The sequence below is a fragment of the Dendrobium catenatum genome, unplaced genomic scaffold, assembly GCF_001605985.2.
Source record: "Dendrobium catenatum unplaced genomic scaffold, ASM160598v2 fragScaff_scaffold_624, whole genome shotgun sequence".
NCBI lineage: Eukaryota > Viridiplantae > Streptophyta > Magnoliopsida > Asparagales > Orchidaceae > Dendrobium > Dendrobium catenatum.
The window spans coordinates 311,698-331,599 of record NW_021319086.1 but is presented as its reverse complement, the minus strand read 5'-3'; the positions used below and the strand labels follow the sequence as shown (position 1 = coordinate 331,599).

General features: G+C 33.8%; 1 protein-coding gene across 1 annotated transcript in view; it reads left to right on the top strand.

Annotated features, from left to right (window-relative positions):
- Window positions 1-674: 674 nt before the first annotated feature.
- Window positions 675-19,902, top strand: part of LOC110113681 — a 28,175-nt gene continuing 8,947 nt past the window's right edge. Inside the window, exons 1-7 of the mRNA XM_020846351.2 lie at window positions 675-813; window positions 994-1,134; window positions 15,171-15,244; window positions 15,389-15,469; window positions 16,785-16,860; window positions 18,203-18,273; window positions 18,848-18,949. Coding sequence (XP_020702010.1) covers window positions 1,098-1,134; window positions 15,171-15,244; window positions 15,389-15,469; window positions 16,785-16,860; window positions 18,203-18,273; window positions 18,848-18,949 — 441 coding nt within the window. The 5' untranslated portion in view covers window positions 675-813; window positions 994-1,097. The remainder of the gene's footprint in view (window positions 814-993; window positions 1,135-15,170; window positions 15,245-15,388; window positions 15,470-16,784; window positions 16,861-18,202; window positions 18,274-18,847; window positions 18,950-19,902) is intronic.

Below are 19,902 nucleotides of genomic sequence, written 5' to 3'. Positions count from 1 at the left end.
AATTAATTTACTTAATTATTAATAATTTAAATTATATTAATTAAGTTAATCAATAATAACTTTTAGAGGCTTCTATGGTTTTCCTTTCATCTTCTCTTTTCGTCGTTGCTCTTCGGCTTCGTTGCTTTGCAGATGTATAGATTGCACCCGTCGCTTCTGCGACTCCTTCGTGGTTGTTCGACTTTGCTCCTGCGATGACTTTCTAGTCATAATTAATAAAAAAGTAATAACATGTTAAATACAAATTATTCGTTAATTATTATTTACACTATTGATTATATATTTAATAATATATATTTTAAGTTATATTAATTAAGATAATTGTATTAATATTTAATTAATAATTTTATGATTAAGTTAAATTAGATAATTAATCTATGCACTAATTATATAATTAAATATTTAATTAATTACTTAATTATTAATAATTTACATTATATTAATTAAGTTAATCAATAATAATTAATAACTTAGAGGCGTCTAGGGTTTGCCTTTCATCTTCTCTTTTCGTCGTTGCTGTTCGGCTTCGTTGCTTTGAGGTGTTTAGATTGCACGCGTCGCTTCTTCGGCTCCTTCGTGGATAATTAAATATTTAATTAATTACTTAATTATTAATAATTTACATTATATTAATTAAGTTAATCAATAATAATTAATAACTTAGAGGCGTCTAGGGTTTGCCTTTCATCTTCTCTTTTCGTCGTTGCTGTTCGGCTTCGTTGCTTTGAGGTGTTTAGATTGCACGCGTCGCTTCTTCGGCTCCTTCGTGGCTATTCGACTTCGCTCCTTGTCGGTAGCTCGCTGGCTGAGAAGGTAACTTTCACCCTTTCGCGCGCTTCTTCAGCTAAATCCCATTAAATCCACCGAACCGAGGGATTTATTAAATCCTTCGGGATTTATGAAATCCCGGGATTTAACGCGCGCACAAAAACCGTTTGGCTGGATTTAGCGTAAATCTGACTTAAATCCCACGATAAATCCCATACCAAACAGCCCATAGGGAGTTTTAGGTCTTGATGCGTATCCAACCACGAGGAGAATGGTGCTAAGAATGCCAATCGGACCATCTGAGGTTCTCTAGGGTTTTGCGTTCAGCCATGGCCGTCGGGAAAATCATCATCGTCATCGGTGCAGGTTTCTTTTTCACCGCATCTTCCTTTCGGCTTTCACCGTTATAAGCGATTGTTTATTGCTTACTAAATCAAGCTTACAAGTTGGCGAATTTCTTTTATTTTCGAATCTATGAATTGCAATGTTTTGCATATTTCCATCTCCATGCTTGTATGCCTGTTTTCGGATCAACACCTCATCTCTAGCTTTGATTGCATTCAGATGGAGGCAACTGGGATAAATTCTGTGGCGCCTTTTTACCATTTGCTTATTTTGATTAGCCAGAGCGAAGAAATTACGTGTTTATGTTGGTAATACTATTAAAACTGAGTTAATGTTCTTAAAAATCGCTCAGGGACCTCTCAACGGAGTTTTAATATTATTTTGTGTGTCCGAGTGAATCAGTTTTATTTGGTGAAAGCTAGTGAAGTAGAGCACATGTTTGGAATTTGGAAACTGAACAAGGCAAATAGCAAAGATTTTGAGAAGGATTCTGGAATTTTCCGGATTATAAATGAAGTTGTTTGCCATTGACAAAAGATGCATCTGGGCATTGAATCTATACATTCCTCTGTTTTGTTTTCATTTTTTTGATGTAGATTTTGTTGTTGTCCCTTGAGATTATTCTCTTGATTTGTTTCAACACTTTCAACTACTTGAAGTCTTTTTTATGAATTTCTTACGAACATCTGTTCCCATGAAAAAGGGTATGGTCAACCATTTACTTGCTTATTTTTTCCCACGGATTATAGCATCTCATTTAAGATGCAACCTAATTTCTTTGTTATCCTTCCTAAATTTTGTTTTTACTGTTTTTTACTCCATAAATGCTCTAATCTTTCTATCTAGTCTTCATACTTTTACAACTACTCTTTCTCTGTTTGTCGAAAGTTTCATGGTCACCTCAAGTTGTAAATGTTTGTTATTAGTCCTCGGAGATAATGGGTAAAGGAATGGTATATGATTATGACCAAAATTTGAAACACAACTAAAATTACTGAATAAACTTCATTATTTATTTTGAGGGGTAGTATAGTTCAATTGATTGGAGTGAATGCTAGGTTGAATGTACAATGTTTTCAACCTTAAGGTAGATATTGCAAGATCAAAAAGACTATAGTTGGTCTCAAACTAGTCATGCTTTTCTATATGATATTTCATTAAGTTTTTTGTTTTTTCTTGTTTCACTTGATTCAATTATTTCAAATGAATGGTCTATGTATCATGTAAAGGAAAATTAGATTTTGTTGTTGAGATACTTTCAATTTTAGGAAATTAGGTACATGAAAAACTAAGTATGCTTAGAGAATAATCAATAGGTTTGATCATATAAATACCTCTCATTAGGTGGTTACGTGACGTAGCATGCCCAACTGAAATTCATTTTACAAGATGCTTAATCAACTTATAAGGGAACACAAAAAATTATGAGATTTCTCACTTGAGGCATACTTTAATGTTGACGGTATTTCAATTGGTGCTTAAAGTTGAAAATACAATTATATTAGATCAAAATCTCAGTCCAATTGATTAACCATAGTGTAAATTTGTTCAAAATTAGTTTGACTCAATTCAAAATCAACTTGATATAGGAGATACATCCACAAATATGTGTATTTTTCACAAATATACACACACACATACTTACTTATGCATATATTCATATGTATATAGCATATAATAATCTAAAGAAAAGGAGTAGAGAAATGAAGCGGATTGAAGAAGTATTTTTCCTCTATGGGACTTCTAAGGATCTTCAACTCATAAAATGCAGGAAGAAAAAATTGTCTATACATTCCCTTTCCATACCCCAACACAAATATTCCCCATGATAACCAACTTTGCGACAAGGACAAAGTCCAAACTATAGGAATAAAAAGATGGTGAAGAGTTTTGTTTAAAATTGCACAATACGAGACATGCCTCAATGCAATAAGAATAAAAAAATGCTTTGAGGCATACGCCTCATGTGGATTATGTGAGGCGTACGTCTCACATATTCTTAGGTGCGCCTTGCCCACCTCAAGCTTTAGAATTTTTTAGTAGAAATACTGTCTACCTAACATCCTAAGATGCACACATGCTAGCAAATTGAGATTGAGAGTTTGTCCTATCCATTCCTCATAGTATAACTTTGATTTCATATATTATGCTACTTCTATCTGATTTTTGATATCTTATATTACTTTGACATATTGATTTTTTTCTTTACACATAATTTATGCAATTTGTCATTAGATTGTTAATATATTAGTTGGTTATGATGCTAATATAGTAATTTTTATTTCTATTTTAACTTTACAATTTTTTTTTGATTCTTAGGGTTATGCCTCAAAATGCCTTGAGGTTACGCCCCATCTCACGGATGAAAAATGTCGCAATATCTACTTGTGCAATTTTAACTCTTGGTAGGGAAAAAGTGGTATAACAACTAGAATAGTAAAATTCATAAAAAAATAACAACAACTCATTAAGCAAACTAATATACTAGGTTGGGCGGGCACAGGCTTGTTCACAAGTGCTGCTGCATCATTCCCATTTTTAGAAAAGCTCATGTCTTCATTGACATTGGTTGCATCTTGGGGGAAATATTCATCGACATCTTTGACATTAAAAGTATTTGAGAATCTTCAATATGCTCTCTAGCAGATTAGCAATGTTAGTGTTTTCATTTATTTTCCTTTTGATCGAAAATGGACCATTTTTTTTATCTCGCAACTTGTGGTAGGTGCTCGAAGGATAGCGTCGTTTTTTGAGGTGAATCATTGGAGTCTTGCTAGTTTTGTTTGATTGTTTGTTGCAGCTAGGTTACTTCAGCAAAATCATCGGCCTCATAAGTTAAAGGGTGAAGAAGTGTAGAGGAGATACTTTGATCTTTTTTGGTGATATTACTCTCTTGCATTTTTTATTCTTTCTTGAGTTTAATAAAAATGAGTTTGCTAGTTAGTCATTCTATGTCTGGCTAATTATCTTATTTTGGATTGATGATATAAAGTGTATGTTAAGTACTAATGAAGACTCTTGTTCTATAACTGTTAAAAGATGTTTTCAATATTATCATGCTCTTTATTTAATGCACATAGTTGTCATATATGTAGTTAAAATATAGTGTGATGTATAGTCTCAACAGAGGAATATAAGAACAACCAGAAATATTGAGATATAATATTTGGATGCCTAGACATAGGATGCCAAACGTTCTACGTTCTTAAAGAGATATTATAATTGTAGGAGGTCAGCAAATATCATTTTCACCCTACAAGCTCGACAAAGATTTAGGGATGCTTATGCTCTGAATCACATTACCTTGAAGAGTATCATTAGGAAATATACACAAGTTACACTCATCAATTCAAACCATTTTAATTAAATATTGTATCAAATATTTTACTATTTATTCAGTGATAGAATCTCCAAAAATATATATTTTTAAAGTAGGATAACTATTGCAACTAGAGTAAACAATAGTAATTTGTTGCACGTATGCATTATTCCTCGTAGGTTTGACATTCTACTCTATCACTTTATTATTTGATTTGGCTCGTATACTTGCGTATATTAAGTGAGGTTTATTATTATTTATATCAAAGAGAAATTAAGCATTGTTTAGGTCTAATAGAGTCCTAGATTTTTATACAATTCAAAGGTTCACTCCACATCCCCCATCACAATATTTATGACATCAACGGGCTTTTTTCGAGGAATAAAATGCATCATTTTTGAGAAGCGATCAACAACAACAAATATTGAGTATTTTTTTGGTTGGTCATGTCATGGGTAACCCCTAGGATGAAATTTTATGCTTATATCTTCCTAAATGTTATTCAACATAAGAAAAGTCTCTATGTGGCCCCCCTTTCTCTATCCTCTTTTTGAAGCTAGACAAATACTGTACCTTTATACGAATTTGGTGGCATCTTGTACGAGCCTAGGTCAACAAAATCTCTCAATATCTATGGTCGTTGTTGTCATGACCATGAATTACGCAAAAAGGTTTTTGGAGTTTAGAGTGGTTACCCTTGAACAAAAATACCTGTTGAATGTGAAAGTCACCAACGTTCCTATGCTTTTTGCAAGGCGTAGCTCCATCCAACAACAACAATAACAACAACAACAAAATCAAGCTTTTGTCCCACCACGCAGTGGCGAAGCCTCCATCCAAGGCATATAAATGCTTGACATGCTTGAACTCAACCAGCTCAATTTTTAGCGTGATAAGAAGTGTGGCCTTATGGTTTAATGCATCAGCTTCTCCATTAAAGTGTTCAGATCTATGCTTAAATGGAATGTAAATATTTGGGCAAAGAGTGCTGTCCAGCATGCATTCAAGACAGGTTTTTTAGGGAATTGATGTAGTAAAGAGCTTGGTGGTTGCTATGCAAAATAAATTATTGATATGTTTGGTATGTTTTTCAATGTTGCAAAACTCTGTTGGTCATTCACTTTTGTTGGCATCACTACGTTTTCGCTATGGTACTTTATCGGCCGGCCTTTTTGGCCTAGGATAGCTCCAATCCCTATCATGCACACATTTATTTTATTTTAGAAAACACATTCGACAAAGTTTTGCTAAGTTAGGATGGGAGCAATGCTGAGCTTGTATTTCAAGATCCTGAAATTGGCTTTCCTATTCATCATCCCCAGCGAACTTCCCTTTTTTAAGCAATTAGTAATTGGCATTGCAATGGTGCTGAACTTGCGAATGGATGCTGGTAGAAGGTTGCCAATCCGTGAAAGCTACGCACCTCAAGGATGTTCGATGTAGTTGGCCAATCTTGCATGCAACGAACCTTTTTATTGTTTCCCACTACTAATAATAAAGCCCAAAAGCTGAACTTGAGTTATCAAATAGGAGCATTTCTTAAAGTTGACCACCAATTTATTATCTGCTAAACTTCTAAGATCTACTGCAGGCATCCTTATATTTGCTATAGACCAAAATGTCGTCAAAATACATAACAACATACCTTCTAATAAATGGATTTAATAGTTATGACAGAAGCCGCATGAAAGTTCTTAGGGCATTATGAAGTTTGAAAGGCAATGTCTTTTGCTCATCTCATAGGTGGATACAAACTTGGTGGTAGCCACTCTTCAAATCAAGATTTGAGAAAATAGTTGGACTTTCTAATTTATCAACTAGAGATTCTAAGCAAGGAATGGGAAAACAGTATTTAACCGTAATCTTGTTGATATCCCAATTATCGACACACATACACCAACTTTTTTTTTTTTTTTTTGAGACTAATAGTGTAGGCATCATACACGGGCTGCGTCCAGGTCAAATGAGTTATTTAGCTAGCATTTCATCAACCATACTCGAGAATGCTTCATCTTCTTTAGGGCTTATATGATATTGAGGGAGGTTAGGGAGATTTGAACTTGGAATGAAGATTTAGTGTTTCACACTTCAGAAATGTGAGAGTTCAGAGAGCAAACTTGTATTGCCATGATGGCAACTGCTTAAAAAGCTCAGACACTTCGGATGGGAAGACTTTGCTTGCATTGTGCAATGCATTAACTATTTACAGCAACACCAATTGTATTTTCCTTAATTCTGCACAAAATTTAGTTATTGGAACCATGAACATGGCAGCGGGAGCGACATCCATCTTGGTGTTGATGGGTAATAACACATCTTTTTATCCTTCGACCTGAAGGAATAGTTATTTTCTTTGCCTCGGTTTCATGCATCCACATCATATTGCCGTGTTTGACCAAAGAGGAGATGTCACACATGCATATCTATGACATCGCAGAGAATTCATCTTAATAAAATTTGCCATTGGAAAAGGGTCCATGGCAGCCTTGTCACTTTTGCTTGCCTTGCTTAATCTAGCCGATTTGTAAGGATGAGAATGAGCCTCAATAGAAGATGTAATCCACCTACAAGAACTTCCAACATCAAGTTCTCACACTTTTTGCTGTTAATTATCATGGTACATACCTTCTTGTTGATTGTGCATCGAGTACGAAATAGAGTGTCATTGATTATAATTGGTTGGCTTGATTAATAAGAGTTTGTTGACAATGAACGCAATGAGCTCACCAACATCACCTTCAACAAATTCGGCATCTTCGGCCCCTACATCATCAGAAAGTTCCTGTGGTAATCCCGCTGTGCTATCATCCCTCTGAAGATGCAATGCTTTTTGCTGAGTACATTCATTGGATTTGTATCTGATTTAATTACATTGGTAACAATGAATTCTTGAATGCTGAACCTACAGGTTATTCTTGATAGATTGGATAGGGGCCTTTTTCTGGAGCTCTATGTGGAATAGTGGCTTGTCCAGCATTGTCGAGGCCTAATGCTGCATGAACTGTCACATTTTGGCATGAAGGGAGTTGCGCGTTATCGTTAAATTGATCACTTCGTGTTTTCCTTGTTGAGGAAAAATGAGTAGATAGTTTTGTTTGACTGATTTCAGCGTTATAAGCCAGTTCATTGCCTTTAAAAGCTGCTAAAATGGATTTCAGTGATAGTTGATTTTGCAACGAGTCTTTCAGATTGCGCAGGTAAGGTGAGATTGGATGACACTCTGGTCCGTGAAGATGAACCAAGCATTCAAGCGGTAGAATTCATGTATATATTCACTAAACGACTTTTCTGGTGTTGACATTGTTGGTATTAACTATAGAGTATCTGGCATAGCTGACTGTTAGAAATCGTTCAAGGAGTTTGAGCAATTCTTGCTACAAACAGATGGGGTGTTTTCCTTCGCACCTTCGGTATGCAGTTGTTCCCACGGTCCCACCAAGCAGCAGCTCCTCCCATAAGTTTGCGTGCTACAAGTTTGGCTTGTGTATCTTTAGGGATTTCCGCATACTCAAAGAAGGATTGAATGAATTTTAACTAATTGAGTATGCTATATCTATTGACATATGGCATATCAAATTTAAGTTTGTAATATGGAGGATCTTGAGTATGTGCATCTATAAGATATTGTACGTCTGTTTGTGGTTTGCCCAGGATTCCACTTTCTCATTCATATGAACTTATGAGCCACTCATCATCGAAATCGCCTAGTGGATGAATTGGAATCAGAAGTGAAGGCGTTTTTGAATCGGCCTTCTTGGCGAGCTCTCATTTAGGTCAAACGTTTTTGCAGAGGCGGAGGGTGAGTGTCATGGTTTGGAGGTCCTGGATGCTTAGGAGCAGTTTAATTTCATTACTATTGGGTTGCGAAATTTCCTCCATTCTAGATTGTTAAGATCTTCTGGACGTTCATAGTGAGTCGGTCAACTAGCTGCTTTGATGAATTCATAGTTACCCCGAAGGTGCAGGATCTGGACGTTCTTTATCTCCGTTATGTTTCAGTTTCCTCTTTTTCCATTACCCATGTATGCTAAGCTCTGATATCATATAATGTAAATAATACAAATAAAGAAATGAAGCGGATTGAAGAAGGGTTCTTCTTCAATGAGACTTCTTAGGACCTTCAATTCATAAAATGCAGAAAGAAAAATAGTCTAATACATTCCCCTTCCATACCCCAAAACAAATATTTCCCAGCATAACCACCTCTCGCACAAGGACAAGTTGTTAATTAAAAAAGGAATAAAAAGATAATGGAGAAAAAGGGGCATAACAACCCAACCACTATGATGCCTTGACACGAGTTAGTCTGCAAGGGCTATTGCATCTTATGAATATTATGTCTATACACATACATGATTGTATATATGTTATTGTTACATAGTATAATTTTATAAATAAATAAATATACATAAATATAAACATAAAAAACTTGATGAGCAAATGAAATATATTGATAACATTAATATACTTGAATATAATCAACTCTAAAGTTGACTCAAATTGCCACTTATGCTAGCTCGCTTGAACTTAGTTTGATATCACCCCCACTTTTAATGCAAACTTCATTTTAAAATTCATAACATTAAAAATAGTTGTTTTTTGTATAGTGGATGATCTCCCCTATAGAAAAGTGCTTATGTTATCCCTTATCAGTTCTATGGCATCTTTGTGATACTTGATTTTAAATTTTTGATATTCCAATTTCTCATTTCTTCTATTTTAAACATTTATCACCATAGGATATTCATTCTTATTTTTTTAATAATACATAATAAAAAGATAGTGGCTACATTGGTCGTGTCGTTCAAGTAAACTATATACTTTCTTTGAGCTTAGGCATTATAGAATTCAATGAGTCGATCTCAAAAGCTTCATCAGTGTCACCACCCTTTTTCTCTCTAAGGTGCACACACATGCATCAAGAAGGGCTAGGTGGCCCAGCATTGCCCTTCATGCCTCAAATTCTCACTTGTAACATTTAATCTCCACTGGAGAAATGAGAATATGGTAGATTTGTGGTGTTAGAAGATGCGTTATCGATCAAACTCTCAATGTGGCCAATAATGCTAGAATCTCGGGAGTTGAATAAGGAAGGGGATGATAAATATTTGGAGTTAAACATAATTTCCGAAAATGTTCAATTGAATTTGTAGGCTTAGATAGGCTTAAATAGTTCGCTTGAATAAGGTCTAATTAATTTTTATTAATCCTACATCTAGTTAATTATTAATTAGTGGTTGGGTGAGCCCAACCATGGTAATATTTGGTTTATTTGGACACAAACTATATTAGGGCATGTTAGCCTAATTGCTACCCCTACCTTATGTACATATTATTGGTTTATATAGAACCATGCATATATTGATTTTCTCTTATTGGTGTTTGATCTCTTTATGATTGCTTTTGGTTCATCATGTTTTCTCTTGAACATTTCTGCATAAAAGTTGGGTTCTTTTCCTAACCTCATCGACTAGGGATGTACTATATATATATATATATATATATATATATATATAAGTTAGCTTAACAAAGAGATATGAGTAATAAGGATTTAGTTCAAGTGAAGCGTATTAAGGATGAATATCAAAAAGTATTTTTATTATAAGAGGATATTCAACAAAGGTGGATGAAATATTTTGCTAAACTTTTCAATGAAGATTGTGAGAATGCGATTGACTTTAGTGCCTTAGCATGCTAAATGAAAATTAAATTTTTTATTTTTATTGGCGTATTAGTAAAACCAAAGTTAAAGAGGCTTTAAAGAAAATGAATTATGGAAAAGTTGTTGGACCTGATGATATTCTAATCGGTGTGTAAATGCTTAGGTGATGAAGGAATTTCTGGTTTGCTAAACTTTTTAATATTAGTTTGACTACTAAAAAGATGCCAGATGAGTAGAGAATGAGTGTGTTTATTCTTATTTTTAAGAATAAAGGTAATGCACAAGATTGTGCAAATTATAGAGGATTTAAGTTAATGTGTCATACTTTAAAAAACTATGGGAAAGAGTTGTGGAGCATGTGTTGCGGCGTGACACTAATGTTTCTCAAAATCAATCTAGATTCATGCCAGGTAGGTTTACTATGAAAGCTATACATTTATTGAGAGGTTTGATGGAGAAGTATAGAGAGAATAAGGAGGATTTACATATGATTTTTATTGATTTAAAGAAAGCATATGATAAAGTTCCAAGAGAAGTGCTACGGAGAGTTCTACATAAGAAAGGGGTTAATAATGCTTATATTCAATTCATTAAGGATGCGTATGCAGCAGTTATTACCTGTGTTCACACAGAAGGTAGTTTGACAAGTATTTTGCTATTTTAGTTGGATTACACCAAGGATCAGCCTTAAGATAGTAGTGAGACCTGCAATGCTTTATGGTGCAGAATATTAGCTATTAAAAGAGAAGCATGATATTAAGTTAAGTGTTCCATAGATGAGGATGCTCAGGCGAATGAGTGGCTTTAATCTTAGAGATAGGATACAAAATGAGCATATACGTGAAAAGGTTGGAGTAGCTCCAGTGGAAGATAAGATTAGAGAGAGTCGCCTTGGATGGTTTGGTGAAAGTAAATGTATTAGATTTGACTTATGCTAAGAAAAGTAGAGGTAGACTTAAAAATACTTGATTAGAAAATATTAGAAATGACATTTCTTTATTAGAATTAGATGAAAATTTGATTCTTAATAGGACACAATGGAGAAAAAATGATTCATGTAGGCGATCCCACATAGTGGGATAAAGGCTTGTTGTTGTTGTCATCATCGTCGTCTTACAATATATGGTTTCATTGTTATTTATGGGACTTGCATCATGAGGAATTTTAAGAATCATAGAATAATAAAATAAATTAAATTTTTTGAAGTTATTTAAAAAAAAAAACTTAATTACACGAGTTTATACATTTTGCCTTTTCACTTTCAACTCCTCATATTTAGAGTCTTCATGCTGTAGGTACAAATGTCTCTTTATTTCTCACAGCATGCTATAATCATGGGTTCATTTCTAATTTTTTTCTCTCTACTCATTTGTTGGTCCACTTTCTCTCTCCTCCAAATATGGATGTGAGGTCAAATAGTCAAAGAAGGTTTATTGACATGACATCCATGTCATCAAGCATGAAATTTATATAATCGGTATGAAAATTCATGCAAAAGATAAATAATGCATTAAAAATTTCAACTTGTTTTCTCCATAAATACAAGATAAATTAGGATGATAAGTGTCTAAAAATAAGTTTTTTATTTAAGCAATGCTATAGATTATTATTATTTTCTTATCATAGCTCTTGTGATTGCTATCGGCATATGTGGTATAGATGTTGGTGATTTTGTATTAACTGATCTTGTTAAGCAACTTGGGCTTGACTTGGTGTATATTTACGGCCAAAGTTTTTCAAGGCAATGGGTTAAATTAAGTTGTAACATTGACGTTTTTGATAAATATGATCAATATTAAGTTAGCCTTGACTTAGCTTTTTAGTTTGATGTTTATTATTTTTAAAGAAAAATTAGTGAATGTTTTCATATTTGTGGCCAATTTAAGAGCTGTAGAGGGCATATTTGCATATTTGTAATATATATTTAATATATGTTAAAATAAAAAAAAAAGCCATAATCTTATTCATTTACTCTATTCTTCTATCCCATCGCTTATAAAAAAGTCGCATAAGTCTTCATGTAGCTGTTTGATTGCAATACTTTCTCATCACGTTGAATAATGTACATGAGTACTTAAATTTGAATTTCTCAATTGTACTAGGAACGGCACACACAATGCTTACCTGTTGAGCTTTGCCTACAAGTTTCCCTTATTGTGCTAAGAAAAACGTGCATAGATTTTGCTTGTCATGCCAAACTCGCTGTAATCGGGATTTTGAGAGTTTGGGAGTTTGTACCTTTGCACATAGGATGATGGCGACATTTACGAGGTGAGGTGAATTTGCGTGGACGAAATGACATTTTTTGTTGAAATCTCTTCTTTTATGAATTTTCTTTTCTTTTCGTTTTTAATTTTTTCATCTTTTTTTCATTTTTTATTTACGGTTTCTTTCTTTTCCTCATCTATTTTTTGCTTGTTTTTTGTAAGTGTGAAGGAGAGAGAGAGAGGAGAGAGAAAATGAGAGGGAGGGATATAATTCAAGAGAGAAAGAGGGAGTTTGGGAGCTAGAGAGAGGAAGTTAGAGAGAGAGAAAGGGAGAGAGGGAAATAGAGTGAGCTTGAGAGGTATGGAGGAGATAGAGAGAGAGGTGAGGGCTTCTCTGCTTAGAGAGAGAAAGAGGGAGGAGGAAGAGTAAAAGCTAGAGGGAGAGAGTGAGGTGAGGAATGGAAAGAAAGAGAGTTAGAGAGAGGTGGTTGCTTGTGGTTTGCTGGCATGAGGGAGAGGAGGGGTGAGGGTTTGGAAACGTTGGGAGAGAGGTTGCCAGAGTTGATTGTTGTGGTGTTCAAAGTTGGGGGTGTTCAGATCGAGCTTCTTATCGAGCTTAATGCCGATCTTGTTCACGAACTTCAAATGATGTTGTTCGCAAACATAAATGAGCCGAACACATTAGTGTTCAAGTTTGTTTATTTAAGAATCGAGTATTTAAAATATTGTTCAAGTTTGTTTGTTTAGCTAATTAAACGATAAAAAACGAGCTTTAATCGAACCGAACAACGAGTAGCTCTTCGAACGTTTGGTTCGCTTGCAGCCCTACTTTATTTAATGCACATAGTTGTCATATATGTAGTTAAAATATAATGTGATGGATAGTCTCAACAGAGGAATGTAAGAACAACCAGAAATATTGAGATATAATATTTGGATGCCTAGACATAGGATGCCAAACGTTCTATGTTCTTAAAGAAATATTATAATCGTAGGAGGTCAGCATATATCATTTTCACCCTACAAGCTCAACAAAGATTTAGGGATGCTTATGCTCTGAATCACATTACCTTGAAGAGTCTCATTAGGAAATATACACAATTTATACTCATCAATTCAAACCATTTTAATTAAATATTGTATCAAATATTTTACTATTTATTCAGTGATAGAATCTCCAAAAATATATTTTTTTTAAAGTAGGATAACTATTGACGTTTTTGATAAATATGATCAATATTAAGTTAGCCTTGACTTAGCTTTTTAGTTTGATGTTTTTGATTATTTTTAAAGAAAAATTAGTGAATGTTTTCATATTTGTGGCCAATTTAAGAGCAGTAGAGGAGCATATTTGCATATTTGTAATATATATTTAATATATGTTAAAATAAAAAAAAGCCATAATCTTATTCATTTACTCTATTCTTCTATCCCATCGCGCTTAAAAAACTCGCATAAGTCTTCATGTAGCTGTTTGATTGCAAGACTTTCTCATCACGTTGAATAATGTACATGAGTACTTAAATTTGAATTTCTCAATTGTACTAGGAATGGCACGCACAATGCTTACCTGTTGAGCTTTGCCTACAAGTTTCCCTTATTGTGCTAAGAAAAACGTGCATAGATTTTGATTGTCATGCCAAACTCGCTGTAATCGGGATTTTGAGAGTTTGGGAGTTTGTACCTTCGCACATAGGATGATGGCGACATTTATGAGGTGAGGTGAATTTGCGTGGACGAAATGACATTTTTTGTTGAAATCTCTTCTTTTATGAATTTTCTTTTCTTTTAGTTTTTAAATTTTTCATTTTTTATTTACGGTTTCTTTCTTTTCCTCATCTATTTTTTGCTTGTTTTTTGTAAGTGTGAAGGAGAGAGAGAGAGGAGAGAGAAAATGAGAGGGAGGGATATAATTCAAGAGAGAAAGAGGGAGTTTGGGAGCTAGAGAGAGGAAGTTAGAGAGAGAGAAAGGGAGAGAGGGAAATAGAGTGAGCTTGAGAGGTATGGAGGAGATAGAGAGAGAGGTGAGGGCTTCTCTGCTTAGAGAGAGAAAGAGGGAGGAGGAAGAGTAAAAGCTAGAGGGAGAGAGTGAGGTGAGGAATGGAAAGAAAGAGAGTTAGAGAGAGGTGGTTGCTTGTGGTTTGCTGGCATGAGGTAGAGGAGGGGTGAGGGTTTTTAGACGTTGGGAGAGAGGTTGCCAGAGTTGATTGTTGTGGTGTTCAAAGTTGGGGGTGTTCAGTGGGTTGAGTTCATTGGTGATGAGAGAACTCGTCGGAGGTTAGCAAGGTTCTGGTTGGAGCGGGAGATGGAGAAGGGGCTATCTATTAGCAGGGTTTATGGGAAATCTGCAGAGCTCAATATCTCTTATTCACACTGTAATGGTCTCGTTGATGTGTCTCAGTGAGCCTAGCCGCAGTTTTTTTGCTGACTGAGATGTTGAGGTGCGAGGGAGTCATGTGAGAAGTTAAAAGGGTTAAACTTTTGTCTGACAACTCTAATCGATAGAAATTGTGTTGTACAACTTCTGGCCATGATATTTTGTCTCTTTCTCTCCAAACATATTTCTATTTCGAAGCTTGCTGGTACATCTTCTGGTCTTTTTTGTGCAAATGCCCAATATCTCATTTTTGTAGTCCATTTGTGCTTTGCAGTTTTGTATTTCTGGTGTGGATAATTATTTCATTTGTTGAAATGCATATTATTTTGAAAGATGCTCAAACCTTTACTTAATTCTTTATCACTGCTTATTGGACAAGTTTTGATTTTCTCATGGAGCCTTGCTTTGTAACTTTGTGCTTTTTATTTAGATAGCTATCTATTGCATTGTAATTCTGGTGTTGCGAGTTTAATTCGGGCTGCTTATTTACAGGCATAATTGGGTCAGTTTTGTCAAAGGAAGGGGGCTTATCAGATGCCACGAACTTCTTTTCTAGTGCTTTGAAGGTATTATTATTGTCAAGATTCCTTTTTAGAAAATATATAAATTCTATGAGGCAAAGCCTGCTTTGCTACTAATGAATATATTTAACATGCAATGTACTTATGTACATCAAATTATGCTTTTATGATGATTCATTTGTTTTACAGATTGTCACGAAGCATCTGCAGCAAGATAAAGATGGTTCTCGATCTACTCCCAAACCAAAGACTGACACTCTTCTAGCTCAGGTACAGAAAAGAAATGAAAATTTCCATAAAGTCTTATTTTACATATATGTGGTAGACTTGTCACGGGTGTATTTCTTTTTTTTTTTTCTGTTAGTGTATTAGATTGATATAGTTCAAACACCTTGCTATATACAATGGAACCTTCTATGGCTAAACTCCTTAATATAGAATTTACATAATTTCATCGCACTTTCTAACTGTATTAAATCAATTCACTTGCTGTTTGAATTAAGTAATGATGAGATCGCCAATATTTCTTGCATAAGTCTAATCCTTAGTTCATACAAAGTGACATTAATATTCATCCAAACTTTAATCATATATTAGTTTGATAAATATGCATATTGTATGTTTTATGCGTAAATAGACATGCATATCCATTTACTTGTTGATAAAAAAAAAGATTCACCGATTTATGAATTGATGCATAAATTTGCACTAATATCATAGCTGCACATGTAAACTTGATCAAGAAATTAACGTCTTATATTTACCCACACTAAAAGTAACTTATTCCTTATAATTTTTAAAAAAACTTTCTAGATGTATTTTATACATGCTAACAAATTTTCATTTGATTTGAGTACTACTGCACTATGAAAATTTATGATTCATCTACCTTGCTATATAGGCCATATGTTAGGTTGCCACTTTGATATGCTTGACGCATGATGAAATCATATTGAAATTTCATGAAACTTGATATCATACTTATTTACATGATGAAGTTTAAGGAGAAAGATCTTGATTTGCCAGTTGGATCTTGCATTTTTTAAAAATACGGGAACATAAAGTTGAGTGAAAAATGTCTCTTTTATTCTAAAAGGATAGTTGTTTATCCATGTATCAAGTAATTTTAGGAATAAAAGGAGAGATCAATTGTGTTCTTATCCTATAATTCTATTTCCTAATTTTTAGAAAAGAATTATTCTCTTATGATTTTGTTTCTCAAATATTAGAAAATAATTAAGCTAGTTAGTTATTTCCCTTATTAGACATTTTTTTTGCATAGATATGTAGATGTAGTACTGGTTTTCAACAAGACAACAACATCAAGTCTTTTTCCCACTACGTGGGGTCGGCTACATGAATTCTTTTTCTCCATTGTGTCCGGTTAAGAGTCAATTCTCATTTAGATCTAATAAATAAATGTTATTTCTAATATTTTCTAACAAAGTCTTTTCAGGTCTACCTCTACCTTTCATAACATAGGTTAAATTTTTAATACTTTACAATCCTTGTATCCTTCTTGATGCTTATTGAATGCCTACTATAACAGTTAAAATTGTACTTGTAATCTTTTGTTTGACCGCAGGTTAGTAGTCTTCGAAAAGAACTGCAACTTTTGGCATCTTCCAGATCAGTTACAATAGTAACTAGTACCAGAACAGGTTGATACTCTTCCTGCTTATATTTCAGCATGAACTGAAAAAAAAAAATGAAGAATTGAAGTTTCACTAGTTTTGGTCGTCTATTTAGTGCATTGTCTCTAATGTTGACACAGAAATGTGCTTGTACTTTCTTATATTGCTGGATTTTTCCAGCTTTTTAGAGTCTGCAGATAGTCTTTGATCTCACTCAGAAGTTTGTAATAGTCTTACTGATTTACTTCTATGTCAAATTTTTTATTTATTTACACTGGTTTCTATTACTATTCATGTTAAATGTTGGAGTTCGTTTGGTTGGAACTCAAACAAGTGCAATTACTACTAATGATGATGAGAAGAAATGGCGAGTAGAAACAAGAGTAGCTATTTTTTTTTCTGGAAATTTTATTATTTATTGAAGGTTGAGGAGAGGTGAAAGTATGTCCAGAACATATGGAGAGACTTTCTGGGCCGTGTTGAAATTTACCGGCTTGATTATTTTTGACTAGTTTGAATTTTCATATCTGCTTTTTTTGTTACTTTATATGAAATCAGTTCGGATTAAGTAGTGAATTTTCATACTCTCTAGCGCGTTATCTAGCTAATCTTAATAGTTTACAGAGGGAATTTCTCACACATTCCGCGCAAAAAGTGAATTATGGAGTCCAAAGTTTTCTTAGTTAGCCTTTCTTGCTAAATTTATTAATTTCACATATTATTGGCACTTGTTTGTGTAATACAAATCTAGCCACTCCTGTGTGAACAAGTTTTGTAAGAATGTATGTGTGGCAATTTCAAAGTTATAAGAAAATGTTATCTTCACATCTTTCCTACAAATCGAGTATGCAAGACTCTAAAATTTTGAATGCATTGGAGTATTCTAACTCAATATTTTGAATACATATGATAGGCATTTATGCCAAAATGCTAATCAAACCTCCCAAACTAAAATGGTTCATATTGGTTTTATCTAATATTTCTTAAAATGAATTTTCCAATAATATAGTGTTAAGATTGTTTCTTAGACTTTGTATTCCGTACAATTTCAGCAGGTTTTTTCATTGTTCTCTTAAGACAGCTTGCTTAAGCTGATAATTTTGCCCATAAAGATGAGTGTGCACAACCACTATAAAGCTGCTAGTTGATTTGAGAAACAAACTTCAGCAATCTATTTTAACATATAATTAACAAATTTGTCTTTTTTTTTCCTATACATGAGAAAACCTTTTTTTCTTGTACCAAAATGGTTCGTTTTTTAGGCACATCCAATCTTTTCTAGCTACAATTGATTTTTTTGCCTTTTAATTACAACAGTCTGAATTTCTGACTACAGGTTTCCCTGTTGTGGCTTACTATTGTTTTGCAGGTTCTCGTGCTTATGGGGTCACAATTGTCGTAGTTGTTGGGTGTTTGGGATATGGATATGCGTGGTGGAAGGTGACCTTCTCTCTCTCTAATAATAGTTTATCTGATCAAGACATTCGTCAAATTTATTAAAAATGGGTTCAATCTTTGATTTGATAGGCCCTAAAAATTTATCTCTCTTTTTAATCAGTCAGTCTTTTCCTCTCTTAATTTTCTTTTTCTTCATAAAAGAGCCATCAAATTCCATGCTAACTTGTTCATAATCCAACAATAAACAAAAATTGATTTTCTCCTACTCTTGATACCTTTTTGGGTTGGATAAATTTATTTTTAATATCAATATAAAACATACAAGGAATCAAGTGTCCTAGTTTCAGTTATGTCTATGTTAGGTCTCAAATATTTTATATTGCTAAGGAACTTTATTTTATGTCATTGCTGAAAATCATAACATTTCCTTTTAATCACTTTTCAATTTGATAGTTTCTTAACTCAATTAAAGAATTATATTGATATTGATGTTGCTTGGCCTGTGCAATCTTTGACGCAATTAACTGCTCACTAGTTATTCTTTCTATTTTGTTTTCTTATTCTACTATTTGTTGCGGAAATATTGATACTCAATTACTTATTATTAACTTTTTAGGGCTGGAAGCTTTCCGATATGATGTTTGCTTCAAGACGTGGTTTCTCTGATGCGTGTTCCTCTGTAGGAAAGCAGTTTGAGTTTGTTTCTTCGTCAATTACAGTATGTTTCATCAAAGCTCTGCTTTTTTATTATTTTTAAATGAATGGAATTCTTATAAAAGGGCTGAATTCTCTTTTCTCTTTTTCTTCCAATTAATAGGTTAGATTTCTGTACCTTAATAGTCTCTTAATGACAGTAGAATATATGTTGAATTTTTCTCCTTCTAGGAATGTAATATCTGTTCTCCGCCTAATTAAATTTTGATGTTAAGACATTCAAATGCAAAATTGAGTTCATTCATTCTCTTTAGCATCATTAAAACTTGTGGTATGCATGATTTCAAAGTTTAAAAGATTCTTTGACCATCAATATGATGCATCAAAGTTCTTATAATGTATGATTGCAATTGCATGCGAAGATAATTATGATTTCACTGTGTTTGCTTTTTAGTGACTTGGAGTTAAATACATTAGTTGTTGATCATAAGTAGATTGTGTTTGATGGTTTTAATTGGTGAAATACATGGGTAAAATTAAACTTTTAAGAGGGTGTTTGTGATGTGAAACCACTAGGAGTTACTTTTAGAAATTAGAAAGAAAAAGATTAAAGCTTTGCTCATTTAAATTTAAGGCTAGCACATGAAAGTGAGTTAAGAAATTGAAAAATTTAACTTGCTTGGCCCAAAGATATGCAATAGAGATTAACCAAAACATTTCTTTCAATCGTTCAAAGTGATTTAAATGCAAAGTACAATTAACAAAATTCAACGCTTAACAATGAGAGGTTCACCTCAAGGGCCGTCTCACTCAATTATTAGTAGTCTTTTAGCGGAGAAAGAAGACCCATACGATGAAAGATATTACCACTAGGGAGACGGCGCCGAAGAACTTCGTTGGTGGAAAGGTAGCCGGTGAGGAGGAAGGTGGTGGGTGGCCGACGACGATCCAATTGTAGTCGGGAAGTTGATGGGTGAGGATGTCCGCTAGAATAGGTACGATGCGATCCAAATAATC